At 42.5% G+C, this 16,608-nt stretch overlaps 1 protein-coding gene across 1 annotated transcript; it reads left to right on the top strand.

Annotated features, from left to right (window-relative positions):
- The first annotated feature begins 935 nt into the window (after positions 1–935).
- LOC306712724 (lactoylglutathione lyase-like) lies at positions 936–5,908 on the top strand. Its single transcript, XM_079182127.1, has 6 exons — positions 936–1,082; positions 3,023–3,105; positions 3,368–3,508; positions 3,618–3,685; positions 4,073–4,162; positions 4,642–5,908. Exons 1-6 carry the CDS (start codon positions 1,014–1,016, stop codon positions 4,731–4,733), a joined length of 543 nt encoding a protein of 180 aa, XP_079038253.1. The 5' UTR covers positions 936–1,013; the 3' UTR covers positions 4,734–5,908.
- The last annotated feature ends 10,700 nt before the right edge of the window (positions 5,909–16,608 follow it).

Genomic DNA, 16,608 nt, shown 5'->3' with positions numbered 1-16,608 from the left:
TCCCTAGCTGGCTCAGTTGGTCATTCATTATTTGTGTTGCCTGAAGAAAAAGAAATGCAAGTATTACATGTCAAATGAAGAAAAGTAATGTAAACGTGGTAATGGACTGAAATAGTCCTTCAAGCTTCCTTGGTTACGTAACACTGAGCCTTGTCTCTCCAACAGATCACAACTGGCACTTCCTGTCTCCATTTTCAAAATAATATTGTTGGCATGTGTCGAGAGCTTCACTTCGAATGCAAGTGCTAAAAAGAGAATGCTAGAGGTGCTTACACGAGGTTAGGGTTAGGAATGCATTGGCAATACTCAGACACTTTTCTTATTTATCCACGGACGTTTCCTAATCTTCTAGCCAATCATTTATGTTTATTCCGTGGTGACATGAGGAATACTGTACACAGACGAACTGTAAACCGCTACTCCATGCGAGTACCATACTTCACTGGAGCAGAGGAGTCTCCGCGGGGACTCGCACACCTTCTCCAGTCACCTCACCTGGCAAATCTTGCTCATAAGGATCGTGTACATCAGCAAAGTGTGGAAATAAAGCCAGTGACAGCTCTCTCGCACAATCACTCCATATCCTCATCAGTCCTGGTCATAATGCCATATTTTCAACGGGCACTGCATTAGCAATTATAAAGGAGGGTTCTTCTGAAGGGTCAATGGACCACCAGTGCTGTCCTGCAATGCAAATGAAGTCGTCTTCTTCTCCTTTTAAATTTTTTGGCGGATGGCATCCAGTGAACGGTGCATTCCCGCCACATACTGTAGTGGAGTGTGGACCAGAGTACCCTATCCCCTTACAAAACAAAACAAAGTAAAAACAACAAAACAAAAGGGAGATTCATCAAATGAAGTCTGCTTCTCCCATCTGCTTTTAAAGGCGTCTTTTATTTGGAAATCTGCCGCCGGAAGCTGTTTTCGGCTAAAGTTCCCCGCAGCTGAGTCCCGCTCCCTGTCAGTCTGCCCCGCCGAGCCGCGGTCCTGCTTCGTACAGTCTGTTTACGAAAATGAGCGACAAAGGTCTGTCAGACGAGGCAGCGACATCGGCTTGCAAAGATGGAGACCCGATTACTAAGGTTAGTCTGTTGTCCTTTTTTTAAACTTCTACCAGACACCATGGAACCCAACAGGCCAACGTCTCCCAGGCAGGCTGAGCGAGATCTGCGCACTGCGTCCATTATCGGACATCGAGGTTTCTTCACAAATGTGCGTTAGTTACCCGGTGACAAGTGATTTGCTTCTGTAAAACAAGTTTGCCCATGCTCACAGCGAGTGTTGTAGCCATGTACCCATTTCAGGTAACTCCTATTTGATGTGTCTTTTTATATATACCGGGCTGTTGTAAGCTAGCTAACTTTCAGCCGAACTTTCTTTCGTGTGGACAGAAACTCACTCCAAACTTGTTAGAAAAACGCTGAGACGTGATTTTATCAAAGCATGCGTAACAACAAGTCTGTCTGTAACACAAAAAACTGCCCGTAAGTTGTAACTTGTACTCGCTCTGGTGCAAAGCAGGCGGGACTGTGAACGGCTAATGTGGGCTGAGTTGCAAGCAACGAGCGGGCTGAAGCTAACCGGGCTAATGAATCCACATCCACAGGTTCAAGTGTCTACTCATACGTGTTATCGTCCTCACTGCCCGTCATTTAACGCCCCCCCCCTCCCCAACTGTGTTGCCTGTATTCTTTCTCAGACCGTGTATACAACTGTGTACACACAATACCATAATAATATAATCAATCAACACTTGGTCAGGGTCAATAATCACAATATCTCCCAAATTGGCTGGACACTGGAGATTCCCATCTCTTCCGCATGCACGTGTTAACTCGGGGTCGTTTGGAGCAGCTTCTTCAAATATTTGCTCTGGTGGTTCTTCACATCAATCATCGAAGTCCACGCTCAAGACTGTCAAGAATGTGTCTCCAGGTGAAGTGTGAGCAGGGTCCCAGAATCAGAGTCCACATCTGATGGAGTTTGACACGAGGAATAAAAGATGTCATAATACTATATGGACGCAGAAACCTCTGTGTCATCATGATCCACTCCTCTGCTGCTTGTTTGCTTCGAGTTTTCCACATAATCAGATTTTGTACCGCTTCTGTGTCATCCCATCGACCCTCTTTTGGAGTTTTGAAGCTCCAAGAAGTAATGACTTTAGCTACAAGGTGGCAGAAGAACTGCGACGGTTTGGGACGTGGTTGAGTAGGGGGGCAATGGGTTATGCCGCAGGAGTGTTTTTGAGGGGTTTCTATGGCTACGTTGACACTTTTGCACATAGGGAAAGTTTGACACTGCTGGAGGAAGGGCACAGGAAAAAGGGAACGGTTGCTAACCCACGGAGATAACACTCAACTGTGACACGGACACAGAGCGGCGCTTGTGTTCTCGCACATCAGGATCAGAGGAAAAACGAGCTTTGCATACTTTGCGATTCACGAGACGGGTTTCTTCTCGCATCAGTTCTGACACATTTAACATATCAAAACACACACAATTTACCTGCAACCTATGAGCAACAGTCCCTTTGAGAAAAAGCAACGCTGTCGCTGTTCGCTCGCAAATCATCGCTTCTGTGAAATGGGCCCTCGGTCTTTAGGAGATCATCAGACCTCACTTACCCAAACAGGCATGATCAGCTGGGTGTGGCGATACCGGCCGAGGCGTAGCTCACATAGATGTGGTGATCATTGATTTATATGCGCCTGCTCGCACAGAGGTGTAGTTTGGCTGGAATCCCTTTTTTCGCGAGTGAGTGCCAGGATGCAAATGTTTTCCTCGGCTGGAAACGGCCAACAGAGAACTTCAGACCCTGCAAGCTAATGAGTCTGGAAGGCTTCGCATAGCTTTGTAACACAATGATATAATACACTTCTTTATATAAAACATCTGTAACTGTCCCTGCTGTGCCTTAGACTGCCTTACGGTAATCTTTGTGATTGATTCCTTGTGTTGCCGACCACTTGACTAAAAGTGTCATAAAGCTCTTGTGTTGTTGTTGTTTCTGTGTCTTTAGGATTTCATGATGCAGCAGACTATGCTGCGGGTTAAAGATCCGGCCAAATCCTTGGATTTTTACACCAGAATCCTCGGCATGACGTGAGTGTGTGTGTGTGTGTGTGTGTGTGTGTGTGTGTGTGTGTGTGTGTGTGTGTGTGTGTGTGTGTGTGTGTGTGTGTGTGTGTGGGTGTGGGTGTGGGTGTGGTGTGGGCTTCAGTTGAATGAATCTATATTTCCACTTGCAACAAATTATTCCTAAATAGTGACATAATGTGCATTTTTGGAGCTGCTTTTGTGTGGGCGGGTTGTTGAGCACGTCTGCCACTGGACATGGTGGCTAAAGTGGGGTTTTGTCTTCCAGGCTCCTGCAGAAGTTTGACTTCCCCTCCATGCGCTTCTCACTCTTCTTCTTGGGCTACGAGGACAAGAAGGAGATTCCCACAGCTGTGCAGGAGAAGACGGCCTGGACCTTCTCCAGAAGAGCCACCATTGAGTTGACTCAGTAAGGGTCTTCAACAGGAGCTTCATTTTTCTCATTCCTTCTTCTTCTCTTCATTTCCGCTCTTACCTTCTTGTACCCCCCCCCCCCCCCCCCCTCTCCTCTCTTTCAGTAACTGGGGCTCTGAGGCTGATGAGAGCCAGTCTTATCACAATGGAAACTCAGATCCACGTGGCTTTGGTAAGATTGAACAGATCAATTCAACTATATTTGAAAGTGATATGAAAAGTGAGATTTACAATTTCAAGACTTTGTTGTCCCAACAGCGAGTTTTCTTGTATGAAATGAAGGCATCTAATATATGATTGTATGCACTTGAAATGTAGTAACACACAGTAAAGGGATTAAACGCACTCTTGGTTAAACTGTAACATTTTAGCGGTCTCGATCTGTGTTTTAAAAGTTCAGACAATGCCAATTCATCTGTCATTTATTCCTTTTTAATAATCATTTTTATTTAGCTTTCTACGTGTTTACTGTTACTATTTAAAGGCTCACTAGAGCCAATGTTGTGCTGCTATATTGTGGATTTATTGTGACCAGTCTCCGTCTGTCTGGCGTTAACAGGACACATTGGAATTGCAGTTCCTGACGTCTATGCAGCCTGCAAACTGTTTGAAGAGCAAGGAGTCACATTCGTCAAGAAGCCAGACGATGGTAAGATGTGAAGTGTTTGTGGATATGAGGGTCATGGACAGTATAATCCTTTACCTTAAAGCTTTCTTTATTTTTCAAAGTCCCACTTTAGTTGGCTTGAACAATCAAAATGGAAAATGATTCCAACTGAAATTAGGGTTGAAACCCTTCATACAAGAGAGAAAAGTCTTGATTCAAATTCTCCGGATGGGCAGTAATAAAATCCACTACAGTAAATCTCACAGGTGATGTTATTGTATATTTAATTTCTACACAGCGGTGTTTCATTCACGTCACCCCAAGATTAATAAAGCAAGACATTTATAGAATGCCTATAGCTTTCCTTTTACTGCCTCATAACAGTATGAAATGCAGTGTATTGTCATTACTGCACCGAGGTTAGAGCGCTCATTCTGAACCTTTAAAACAAAAGTATTTTACACGTTTATTCTTACAGCATTAACACCCCCCCCCCCCCCCCCCTCTTATTTCCTCCTCAGGTAAAATGAAAGGCTTGGCCTTCGTTCAGGACCCTGATGGTTACTGGATTGAGATCCTGAGTCCTAACAATATGGTGTCCATTACCTCCTAAAAGCTATGACGGTGTGCTACCGGCTGCAGCGTAAACAGGCCAGACCTGCTTCAGCGAGGAGAACGTCACTTGCACAATGGCAACCGGTGTGCCCTGGCACGGGCTGGACAGCTGATTAGCAAATAGATTCGCTACCTGAGTTAATTCCTATGAACAGAAACAAGTTTGTGTGTCTGTTGGGCTCGTCTACCATCATCCGTTTGTATGGGTCTTCAAAAAGTGATGCCGAAATAAACGCGGTATTACTGTATAATAAATGTGAACGCCACCGTTTGAACATAAATGGATTCGTGATTTCTTGTAGTTTTGAGAGACGAAGCAAAAAAAGTAACTTTTTGTTAAAACACTGAAGGGCAGTGGATCCGAATTAAGATTAAAGCAAGCAATAAAAAGATGAAGACCTGGGTTTTTATCACATTTCAGTCATAAAGAGAATGTGAGTTAGTTTTTAAATGTTTTCAGAATTAGTTATTTTAAAGTCAAATCTGAATCTCGTATAGTTCTAAAGTCACCATGGCTGCTCTACCACCTCCACCAGCACCACTGTTACCATTCTAGAGTCTACATGATTTTAAAGACCATTTGCTTTGATAAGTGAAAATCGGGGCTGGGAAATGTTAAGGCGACCCTCTCTACCCCACGAGCCACGGTCGCCCCCTTTATTTCTGCCCCATCCAAGGGGTTTAGTGTGTTGATAAAGCATTAAGGAAACCGCCCAAGTTGTTCCTGCAGTCAAACTGTTTCAGGGCATGGATGTGCTGGAAAATGATACCAATAAAGGCTTCCTTTGTGGAAATGTAAGATTTAAAGACTTCTACAAATGACCACTTCAGACCAATCGAGGGAGGAGGAAGATGAAGAACTTAAATTATATTTATGAAATCTCTCCTAATGCTCTGTGTCGTTATAAGCTGCTTTCTAGACTCTTGGTTAACTTGTTTTTCATATATAGACTTTCTTGTCTTATGTACAGTCTTTCTTGATCAAACCTTTTCTTTAATGTGATTTTGAAATGCCTAAAGAGTGAGGCAGTTATATGCTCCTCCCACAACGTGTAGATTTTGATTGTGGACATGATTGAAAACACATGTGCCCCTATTTTCTGTCTCTCTTCACCCTGGAGAAGACTCCCATGTTGAAATGTTGGTAAATTATAAAATATCTTTTGCCCCGTGGCTACGAGTGTGCGACTTATTTTCCTTCACACATGTGGAAGATGTATCCCATTAAAATTAAATGTCACAACTATACAATTACTCAACTAATATCAAAGGCTTCTAATACATATTTCTGTAGGCTTAGTATTTAATTGAATTCTTTGAGGGATGACTCTTGAATTATTCTCAGGTTTTACAGAAGGCTCTTATGTCCATGTCATTTCAGTCCCTCACTCTCTTTCTTGTAGGTGAAACAAGCAAAGATGAGTTTGTTTGAAAGCATCAGTCCGGCCTTGTACGGGAAAGAGCAGTGAGCGTCACCCCTTCCTGTGTGATAAGGTGCTGATTCTGGTCCAGGAGACGAAGACACGGGCAGAGGCGTTGCTCCACTGTAGAAAGCTGCAGGCCACGATGGGCCCCACAGTGGGAGGAACCACAAACTCATACAACCTTGCCACCCTGCTAGAATGAAATAACACTCTGGTGGACACAGAGACAGTTAGACTGAGAGCAACCACCAATTAGGTGAAATGTTTTTTGTTTGTGTGTGTTTGTGGTCAGGTGTGTGGGGGTGATGTTAGAGGAACGGTTCGACATTTTGAGAAATACGCTCACTTGCTCTCTTGCTGAGAGCAGCTGGTTAGCTTAGCTTCGAGACTGGGAACAGCGAGCCTGGTCTGTCCAAAGCTAACAAGATCCAGCACCTCTGAAGGTCCCTTATTAACCAATTATATCCATTTGTTTAATACAAAAAATGTTAAGCGTGAAAGTTATGTTGTGGTTTTACGGGAAGGCTTATGTAACGGACTATTCATTGGCCGGGTGCAGTGACTTTATGGAGTCTGTGCTGGTTGCCTGGATACATACTGTATTGAACCCACAATGTTAAGACCGTAAATATGAGTCGCAAAAAAACGGGTCAGAGATATCAGGAATATTTGACGGCTTCAGTATCTCCCACTATAGGTGAGATGAACTACATAAGTACTCCCGTACCAATCGCCCCTGTTGTCTCCTGTAGCTGTGGGTCGGTTTGCGATTCCTGGATGGTGAGTGTGGTTGAGCGGAGAGGCGGCGACGAGCTCCGTCTTTCCTCGCTGTCCTGCCCAGCAGCAGCACTGCGGCGCCCTGGTTCCCCGACAAAATAGGCTGGAGGATAGTGGACTGTAGTAAGAGAAGAGACCACCTCTGCAGCATGAATCGGTCGATGCTGGGAGAGGAATATTTTGGTGATTTTAACTGTCTGTTCTCATGATACAATTTTGTGTGTATTTCATGTGGATGAAAGTGCTTTAAGTCAAATCCCTAAAAGTAGTGGTGGAACAGGCACGGGCCTCTTATGTTTTTTAGGAATGAGGTATGTTAAAGAAACAACCTATAAAAGCTTAATGAAGGCCTGAAAAGACAATTTCACTTGTTTGCCGAGAGACAGCGAGATCCTTTTTGCGGCACTGGCACCCAGAGGCAGGTGTCGGAACTGTGTCAGTCAGGTGCCACAACTGTGGCAGTCGAGCGGCACTGAGCGGCACTGTTCGGCATCTGAGCGGCACTGTTCGGCAGCTGCCGAGCTGAGTGGGCGGAGTCACATTTCTAGAGAACACACATTGTTGTTACGACAGTTCAGCTGCCATAAATCAGTTTTATGATTTTAGTTGATTCACCGGAGCCGCCCGTTCTCTGCATACATCCTGTGAGTAACCACGTTGTACTTTTTTGTTTGTTATTCATTTTATTTAAGTATGATTTTGCTGGTTTTGCAACAAAAGGAAACATAATACACTCCTTCCAAATTATTACTTTTATAGTCATTTACAACAATCGGCAAAAATAATGAAACCAAATCATCCGTTTTATTATCATTTAAAAGTATATATATATATAAACGTTTTTAAATGAAAACCCATAAAATCTCCAATCCAAAAATACATGTCTGAAAATATCTGAAATGTCTGAAAACAAGCTGCCAGTGACAATAGTTGTCACAAGAGTTCCGCCAGCAGTCAGAGGGGTGTCGGAGGGTGCCGGAGAGTGCCGGAGAGTGCCGGAGAGTGCCGGAGGGTGCCAGAGATTGCCGCGAGCAGTCAGGGGGTGCCAGAGAGTGCCGGAGAGTGCCAGAGAGTGCCGCGAGCTGTCAGAGGGTGTCGGAGGGCAGAGGGGTGTGCCCCCCCTGGTCCGTGTATGTTTTGATAGTCTGTTTTATGGTTTATTTGTTTTTCTTTTCAAGAGCGACGCAAAGTCAGACAGGTAGTTCGGAAGTAAGAATATGTCAAAAAAGGTAATAGAATGACCATATACAAGAAAATGGTTCGTCTATGATGCAAGCACATACCAGGGTAACATTAGGAGCCACAGCTGTGGCACCTGACTGACACAGTTCCGACACCTGCCACTGGGTGCCAGTGCCGCAAAAAGGATCTCGGCCCTGCACCGCTTGAGTCCTCCACCATGCCCCGTGACATATATATATATATATGTCCTGAGTTGTTTATTTTTAATGCCATCTGAAATACAGGCACGTGAAAATTAGATTTAAGTTATGTGCTGATGTTTTTGTTGCCCCATGTCTATATAGCCATAAAGCCGCTTCTTACACATACTGTGAAAGTGACACTAAAATCTGCTTTCAGCGGTCACAAGCTCTTGTCCTTACAAATGTATGTTGTTTGCCTAACTACACTTTTTTCAAATAGCTGAGCATCTCAAGCTCCCTGTACTAGTACACATACATAACACAACTGGCACCCTGGAAAAAATGTAATTGTTTTTTTTCTAATAGGATTAAGCAGGGAAATTGGAGCTCCAGATTTCTTTTTTGTGACAATTTCACAAGCTTAAAGTCTTAAGAGTTACAACTGTAATAAAATGTGTAATGTTGCTATGGCGTCAATATAACTATCATTTTCACTGTCTCTATTTGTGTTACAGTTTCAATGTCTATCTGTAGAATATATCACAGAAATGAAATGAAAACAAATATATAATTTATTTTAACTTAACGCTTCCTGTCTCCATTTCAAATGTGTCTGTGGATGAAATCCCTACATTTGTTAACAAAGCTTTTATTGATGGTCATCATCAAAGACAAACTCCACGTTCAAAGATAGGGCTGGCAGCTGTGTGAACAGCACACGCACGTGCGAGCCGCAGCAGTTCAGCGAGGTAGCCAACGCACAGGTAGAGGTATAGGCAGTATGGCCCAGGCGCAATACTGTGGCGTCTATCAGCACCCTGGACAATACTACGGACAGTGTAGTGCATGCGGACGTGTACGCTGTTCAATTCATACTTTTTCCGGAATTCCGCACAAATGATTAATTGGGCAAAGAGCTCGCGCAGATTATGAAAATAATTGTCTTTCATTTTGAGCGTGCTCATGCACAAGTGTTATTACTCGTAACTTTATTACTCATGTAATTAATATTTTGCTGATGAAGCCATTTTGTAAAACAGATTATATATGTGAAGATGTAGCCTATAAGTGAATCCATGCGTCTCCTGGTGTGGTGAAGGAAAACGGATTAGTTGGTCGGAAGATGAGCGAGACGCAATGCATGAATGACGCACACGGAGGAGAACATTTTTTTTTCAACTTCTTTTCCAAACGTGATTTTGAAATTCTTGCAATGCTGACATGTAAAGAACAAATATCTAGGAAAATTAAGCCAAGGTGGATAATGTAAATTATAATTCATTTCTAGATGTGAGATGTGCCTGTCGGCAGTTCCATTGCACCAGCGAGCATTCTAAATGCACTTCAAGTGTCTCGTGCGCAGGCCGCTGTCCATGGTGCTGAAGGATTTACACCGCAAGCTCTTCCAAAGTTGTATTACCTCACCTGCCCTCTGTCCATGGTTTTGCCGATTGTGTAGACAGACGATGCATTCATAGCATTGGTCAGCGCTGTTCATGAGTGGAAGTGCTCTTGGCAAGCTGATATAGACATCCTATCATCCTATTATGTATTATTAATGAATAGATAGGCCTATAGTTAATTTTTTGGGCTGGTTAGTCACCATTATTGTGGGTGGTCAGCTGTTATAAATCTACATGTTAGTGTTAGTAGCATCCTGGTCTTAAATAGGTGACAACAATGTGAGGCTTTTTATCATTGTTGTACTCGGTCGTTATTTTGCACGGAGCGACGGATCCCCTTCCGCATGCTGTGTATGTCAATTTAACAGATTAAAGTAGACACAGCTTATACATTTCATCAAATCATTCCCGATTATTATTTTTCTTCTGTTGGGTTTGCATCTCCTGTGTGTCATTTGGGGTTTGTATGTGTTTAGTGTAGCTACGTAGGTGTGTGTGCTCGCGCACACAGAAATGACAGCGATGGGGAGCCAAGCAGACACACACCAGCGGCTGATGATTTTGTAACTTTTGATATATTCAACCAGATCAAAACGAAAGACCTGAGAACCAGTGCTGCCTCCTGCTTCTGAATTGTAAATGCCAAGACCACAACATCAACATCATAGGCATAGCAGGCAGCTACATATAGATGCAACTGTCAAAGTTGGCAGCTATACACTGTAACAGTACAGTACATTCTTTTAAAACTTTGACAATAAACAAGTGTACTGTATACACTAATGAGAACATGATGAGGATGCTGCTAGGTGTGGAACTGGATGTCTGACGATTTAGCCAATAGATTCCGAGACAAAATGGTTGTTTTGACTGACTAACCCTGAGAGTTGAACAGATAAGTGATTTTTGCCATTGTGCTCTTTTCATCAAAAATTACTTACATTCTCCCAGAGCAAGAGAACACTGAACAATTGTACTTTGTAATCATTGTAATTTTACTTTTGATACTAGATGTTTACACCACTTACTTTAGGCATGTATTCGGTCAGTCTGCCATATATGTCCTTCACAATGGGATTAAGCCTTAAACTTAAGTGACATTAACTAATGCCAGCCAAAATGTTACTTTTGTAGTGTTAACTTTACATAACAATTGCTTAGCTCAAAAACAAAACAAGAAAAGCTCAAAGCATTGTTTCCATAGACCTTGATACATTAAAGTGCCAACAAAAGTTACTTAAACGTACATATTTGTCCTCCTTGATCTCCACCAGCGTGATGCTATTATGTCCTATGGTGTTACCCTTAACAAATGATCTAGGTAACAAACAGGACAGTTTGTCTTTAGAGTTATTTTTTTAACATCACAATCTTATGCAAGGTTCTACGAGAGGACGCTTGGTCACTAACATACACGGAAATAACAAGATTTTACATTGAATGTGTGTGAATACCATAAACACACACATACTCCCTGGACTAGATTAGATTATGTCCATTACCCACACATTAGACTCCAACACCGTGTTCATCTCAGAGCTGAAGTCAGGCTAGCTGTCATAATGGACTGACAGCTGCAGCACACAGCCACAAGTATGGGCCATGTATCTGACCCTCTGCAGAACCTGAGCAACAAACACAGATGCTGCGCATCAGCATTCCTCAAATATGTGGTTAGGTACTTCTGAATGTCCTTCTGGTGGACATTCATTGTCTCTGGGAAGGTGAGAGACTTCACCACCTTTCTTACAGTTGGTTGCAGGGTTTCGTATACAGTTGTGAGGTCCTGAAGGCTGTGCCCGGCGGTGCTGAGTATTGTTGCCCATTGTTTTGTTCAATGACGTCGGCAGGCTCTTGGTCAAGCCTTTTGTGGGCATGCTCCTGGAGGATTTCATTAATATTGCTGGCTGTTGGTATCCTTCTGCAGCTTTGGTTATCTAGGATCTCAATTAATTCTTCTTGGTCAACGCTGTTAAAATCTAATCTGATCTCCATGATTCAAACACTGTACGCTCAGACTCAGGCATGTAAATTCTCCACTACAGGGTTCTTCACATATCCAAAGGCATCTTGCTCTAATATGACAGGCGCGATCTTCATAAGGACAATATTTCTCCCTCGCCCAAAATGGCGACGCTTCGTACTGATGTCTTTGATGAACTTTATTTGCCGCATTGTCTCTCTCTCTCTCTGCACCTCAGACACCTCAGACACCGTGAAAACTACAAACAAAACATAAACATTTTTACATAAATTGCGAGCTCTTCCTGGAGTCTCTCAGGCAAATGTCCATTGCCAAACAGGCTAGCACATATTAGCACATTAATAATGACATAAACTACAATCTCAAAAAATGCAACACATGTAAACATAAATGCAGGTCAACAACAATACACACAAATATATGTACAAATGAACACTTTACCGTGTGCACCTCTTGTACCACGTGCAGAATCAGTTTAACCTGGGGTCGTTCACTCCTCTGCTTCTGTGCCAGCAAACAACCCACAATGCCACGGTCATATGCCCACACCAACTCTGGGTGTGGCCCGTCACTTTACGACATTACATAACGAACTACGATACCTTGAGGCACCACAAACGGTACCATATAAACTCAATAAATTTCATTTACACATGTGTGGTGGCGTGGGCCTGGTTGGGCTCACCTGCAGAGGGGACTGAGTGTGGGTAGGGAGTGGTTCAGGGAACGGGGCCGGGGGGAGGACTAATCAGCCTCAGCTGGGGACAATTGGTAATTGTATCTGTCCCCTTTTAAACGAGCAGTAGGGACGGAGGCGGGAGACTGACACACAGGCGGGCCGAGCGACGCTGAGAGCGAGAAGTCTGACAAGGAGGATCGCTCAGAGCTGGGCGCTGGAACCCACGGCGGCAGAGCGCCCGGCCGAGACCAGCGTGAGCGGTGAAATAAATAAAAGAGATTACGATCCGCTTCCTGACTGTGTGGCGTCATTGTGCCTTAAGAACCCCATGGTAACAAGGACATGTTACAACATGTCTCTTTGACAGTTACAGTGGAGCTGTAGCAGCACTGAGAGAAGAAGTGGAGGACTGATTCTTAGAGCTCTCTTGTCTCTCCAAAGATGGAGCCAAACCCGCGCTGTGACTGTGTGGACTGTCAAATAAAACCTAACAAGAGGGAGTTTTGTGTCAGTGTACAATTGTCCAACTGTAATTACATTGTCAACTGTCACCTCTTGATAATTTGAGCTCTAACTCCAAATCTGTTTTTTTCTCCTGTCCTTTGAAACGTCAAATTGTCATGTTCCACTTCCTCGTCTGGCTCTCACTTGCTTGAAAGCCTCTTTTTCATTATCATAATGCATCCATTCTGTTTTTGTCATTGTCCTCAGAGCATATCTTTGCTGAGGTGGTTGTGAGTGCTCCCCTTGGTTTTTGCTGCAGCCTCCTTCATCACAAGGTTCAGGCACTCAAAAAGCTTGAAAGCCTCTTTTTCATTATCATAATGCATCCATTCTGTTTTTGTCATTGTCCTCAGAGCATATCTTTGCTGAGGTGGTTGTGAGTGCTCCCCTTGGTTTTTGCTGCAGCCTCCTTCATCACAAGGTTCAGGCACTCAAAAAGCTTGAAAGACTCTTTTTCATTATCATAATGCATCCATTCTGTTTTTGTCATTTGTAGCGTGAGCGGCTCCTGCCCCGTTTCTAGGCGGGGAAGTCTTCAGCACCTAACACGGTGGTCACTCCGTCGGCTGTCCCACCTTTTACGGCTAACGCCCTAGGCGCTCTCAATGGGATGCAACCCTAACACCCTGTATGTAATAGTTATGTACATCGTCTGTACTTTATTATTGCCTATTGTGAACATTCTCACACTTGGCAGTGTTTATGACTAACACTGCTAAGTCTTCACCCAGGGAACTCACCTTAAGCTCCGTATGGTAGCTTCAGTCGTCACATCTGGATCGCACGGTTAATGGACAGGGGAAGAGGGTTACATTGTTTTAAAGGACCAGAATACTGTGTTTGGTTTCAGACACTTACTAAATGTAAGGCTGTGTTTTTATTTCAGGTCTTCACACAAGATTCACATTCAACAAATTCAATTCAATGAAACAGTTACAGTGGCTAGAATTCTAACATTCCTCTTTTTTCAGCTTTCACTGATCTGAGGTATTCTCCAGTCACTCTCTGGCTATTCTCCCCCTCCTCTCGTCTGTCTGCTCTGCTCTGCTGTTTGTATTCTGCTCTCAGGCTGGAACCTCCTCTATGTTCACGTGTCACTCACACACGAGTCCTCTCTCTAGAGCTGACACAGAGTGTAACTGGTTGTAACTGATTTGATCCTGTTAGAACCAGAAGCACTGTTTAACACTCAAGCGTCTAACTCTAAACAGTTTATATGTTAAATCACATCTATCAAAAAATAAAACAAGTTACATTATGATGGTTATAAAAAGTGTGAACAAGCTATATGTTGTGATGGTTATACTATGAACTCAAAAAAGGTTACAGGTTATAATAGCTATACTTTTATGCTTTCATACATTTCTACGATCTTTCTACACATTGTCCTCAGAGCATATCTTTGCTGAGGTGGTTGTGAGTGCGCCCCTTGGTTTTTGCTGCAGCCTCCTACATCATAAGGTTTTCTTTCGGCCAATTTGTCTTTCAGGCACTCAAAAAGCTTTGATGTTCAAATGTTGTGGCTGTTTTCCTTCTGCTTACAAAATCCCAACACTGCTAGGCGATCACCATATGATGGCAAATAAGTCTTTCAACCTTCATCTGTCATCAGCTGTATGGTGCTGGCATCAATCTAAACATGGACAATGGAATTGTTTAAAAAACAGCAATCCTGATTAGATAACCTAATCATGTTTGATCATATTTAGATATCTACAGTTTGATGAAACAGCAAAACAAGTAAGCTCATGTTTATTTTCAGAAACAATCATTTAGAAGCAATAATAAGTGTCTATGAAAAGTACAGTTGTTCGACTCAAATATTCTGCTTTTGCAGTTTAGTACCTTCTCATGCTCCAAGGTCTCTGTTGTTTCCTCAGGAACATTTCTCTGTCTCAAGAAGCCACTTAGATCATCCATCCTGTGAGCATGCATTACAAGGAAAGTTATTGGAGGATATCACCATACATACATCATATATACACAACAAGAGTCTAGGCTACAGATGAGCTATGATTTTAAGAGGGAAGTGGCATTGTCACTTTGCATTTGTACAGTTTTTTTTAAATCTGTGACACCACTACTGTGTTCTGCAATGCACCATGGCTAATATTGATATGAATTTGAAAGGCATTGAAACATACTAGTTGAATTCTGTAAATGTAGCTTATATAAAAGGCAAGTCACTGACTATTGTTTTGAGGTCTGAGGCAATCGCTCTAACTAGCAGGTTTCAGTAAACACTGCTGTACCTGCAGTAAAGTCTTGGTCAAATACATTTTTGTAACAATAACAGTCTGCTTTTACTATCTTAATCTTGGTTCATGCCAACATTTGTAAATGCAATCATCAACTGTGTAGTATGAACTAAAGTACCCTGTATATAGTGTAAGTGTAGTTTTATACAGATAACGTTCACCTTTCAATAAAAGAAAACACATGCCATTCTTATGGCTCATGATCTCTCACTGACGATCAGCTGTCAGCTGTCCTTCACATCTCACCTCACACATTCAACCTGACTTCAGTGCACTCGTTCAAGCACAACACAGACTCGATTTTTCACACTGAACTGAAAAACAGAAAATTAGGTAATACTCAAGTAAAGTAAAGTACCTTGAAAGTGTACTTAAAAAAGAAAGTGTCCCTGTTTCTAATGTGGCACTTGGTAGAATGAATTGCCCACCGCTGTCTTAGAGAGTCAGACACCCAGCACCTCTCCCTTTTCCTTCGATTTTTCACAGGATCAGACTTGTTCACAGGAAAAAGCATCACTGTCAGCTTCACACAACTTCAGGGATTTCAGAGAAGACCTGTTGTTCATACATGTGGCTGTTACTTGGAGTGTCTAGTCAGTTATGACAACTACCCAGATTTTTGCCATGAAATGAACAAAGATCAACACCTTCACCGTCCAATAACTGCAGTAATATTCAAACTGTTTCTCTCTCAGTCACAATTTCATGTCACCAACACTTTTGGTGCATTCATCTGTAACCATGACACTGACCAGATGTTTCCAGTTGCTGTTCAATGAAGGTTGCCGCCTCAGCCACATCGGTTTTATTCTTTCTACACCAGAGCTGCTTCTTGCTTAAAATCCTTTCAAGGGTGCGTTCGTACAATCCCACGTGAAGCAGCAAGCAATTGAAGTATTTCATGTGTTGTAAAGCCACGTTTAAAGTAGTCTTCAATGTACTCACCATCCATTTCTATGTCAAATGTAGGGTAACCTATTCCAAAGGGCTGCTTCTATGACTGTTGTTTAAGTATCTTATAATTTCTACTTTCAATCTCATCATGACTAACCAAGGGGATAATTTGGTCACACTTTATAACAACTACAGCTATGAAACATTAAGTATGAGTAAACACTTAATTCATAAGTTATAAAGCATTGTTCCTACATTAACAATAATTAGCATACAATTCTTGATTGATAAGCTTGTCTATTATGTGTTTCATGATTGTGTTTTCATACTTTATAAATGATGGATACCCCATTTAAATTAAGTATTTTATAAGTTACAAACCAATTATTAATGAGTTGTAGATAATTAATAAGATAATTTATAAAGTGTAAGTAACTTACACTCAGTTTTCATCTTCTTTTTTTTTATGACGTCAGTGCCCTTCCATAACGTCCATTGAATCGTTAAAGAAAAAAAAGTGAGAGGGCGAGTGAGAGATGTGAGAGCATCTGTCTCCAAAGCCTCACAACTCTCCAAGGTACGAACG

Source organism: Pholis gunnellus, assembly GCF_910591455.1.
Source record: "Pholis gunnellus genome assembly, chromosome: 1".
Lineage (NCBI taxonomy): Eukaryota > Metazoa > Chordata > Actinopteri > Perciformes > Pholidae > Pholis > Pholis gunnellus.
The sequence above is the reverse complement of the archived record's forward strand: the minus strand, read 5'-3'. Positions and strand labels throughout refer to the sequence as shown.

Bases quoted from the DNA above. Each gene is read 5' to 3' on its own strand.
- LOC306712724 (XM_079182127.1), top strand. From the start codon at position 1,014: ATGAGCGACAAAGGTCTGTCAGACGAGGCAGCGACATCGGCTTGCAAA. The intron at 1,083-3,022 runs GTTAGTCTGTTG...CTGTGTCTTTAG, and splicing joins ATGGAGACCCGATTACTAAG to GATTTCATGATGCAGCAGAC. The intron at 4,163-4,641 runs GTAAGATGTGAA...TTTCCTCCTCAG, and splicing joins CGTCAAGAAGCCAGACGATG to GTAAAATGAAAGGCTTGGCC.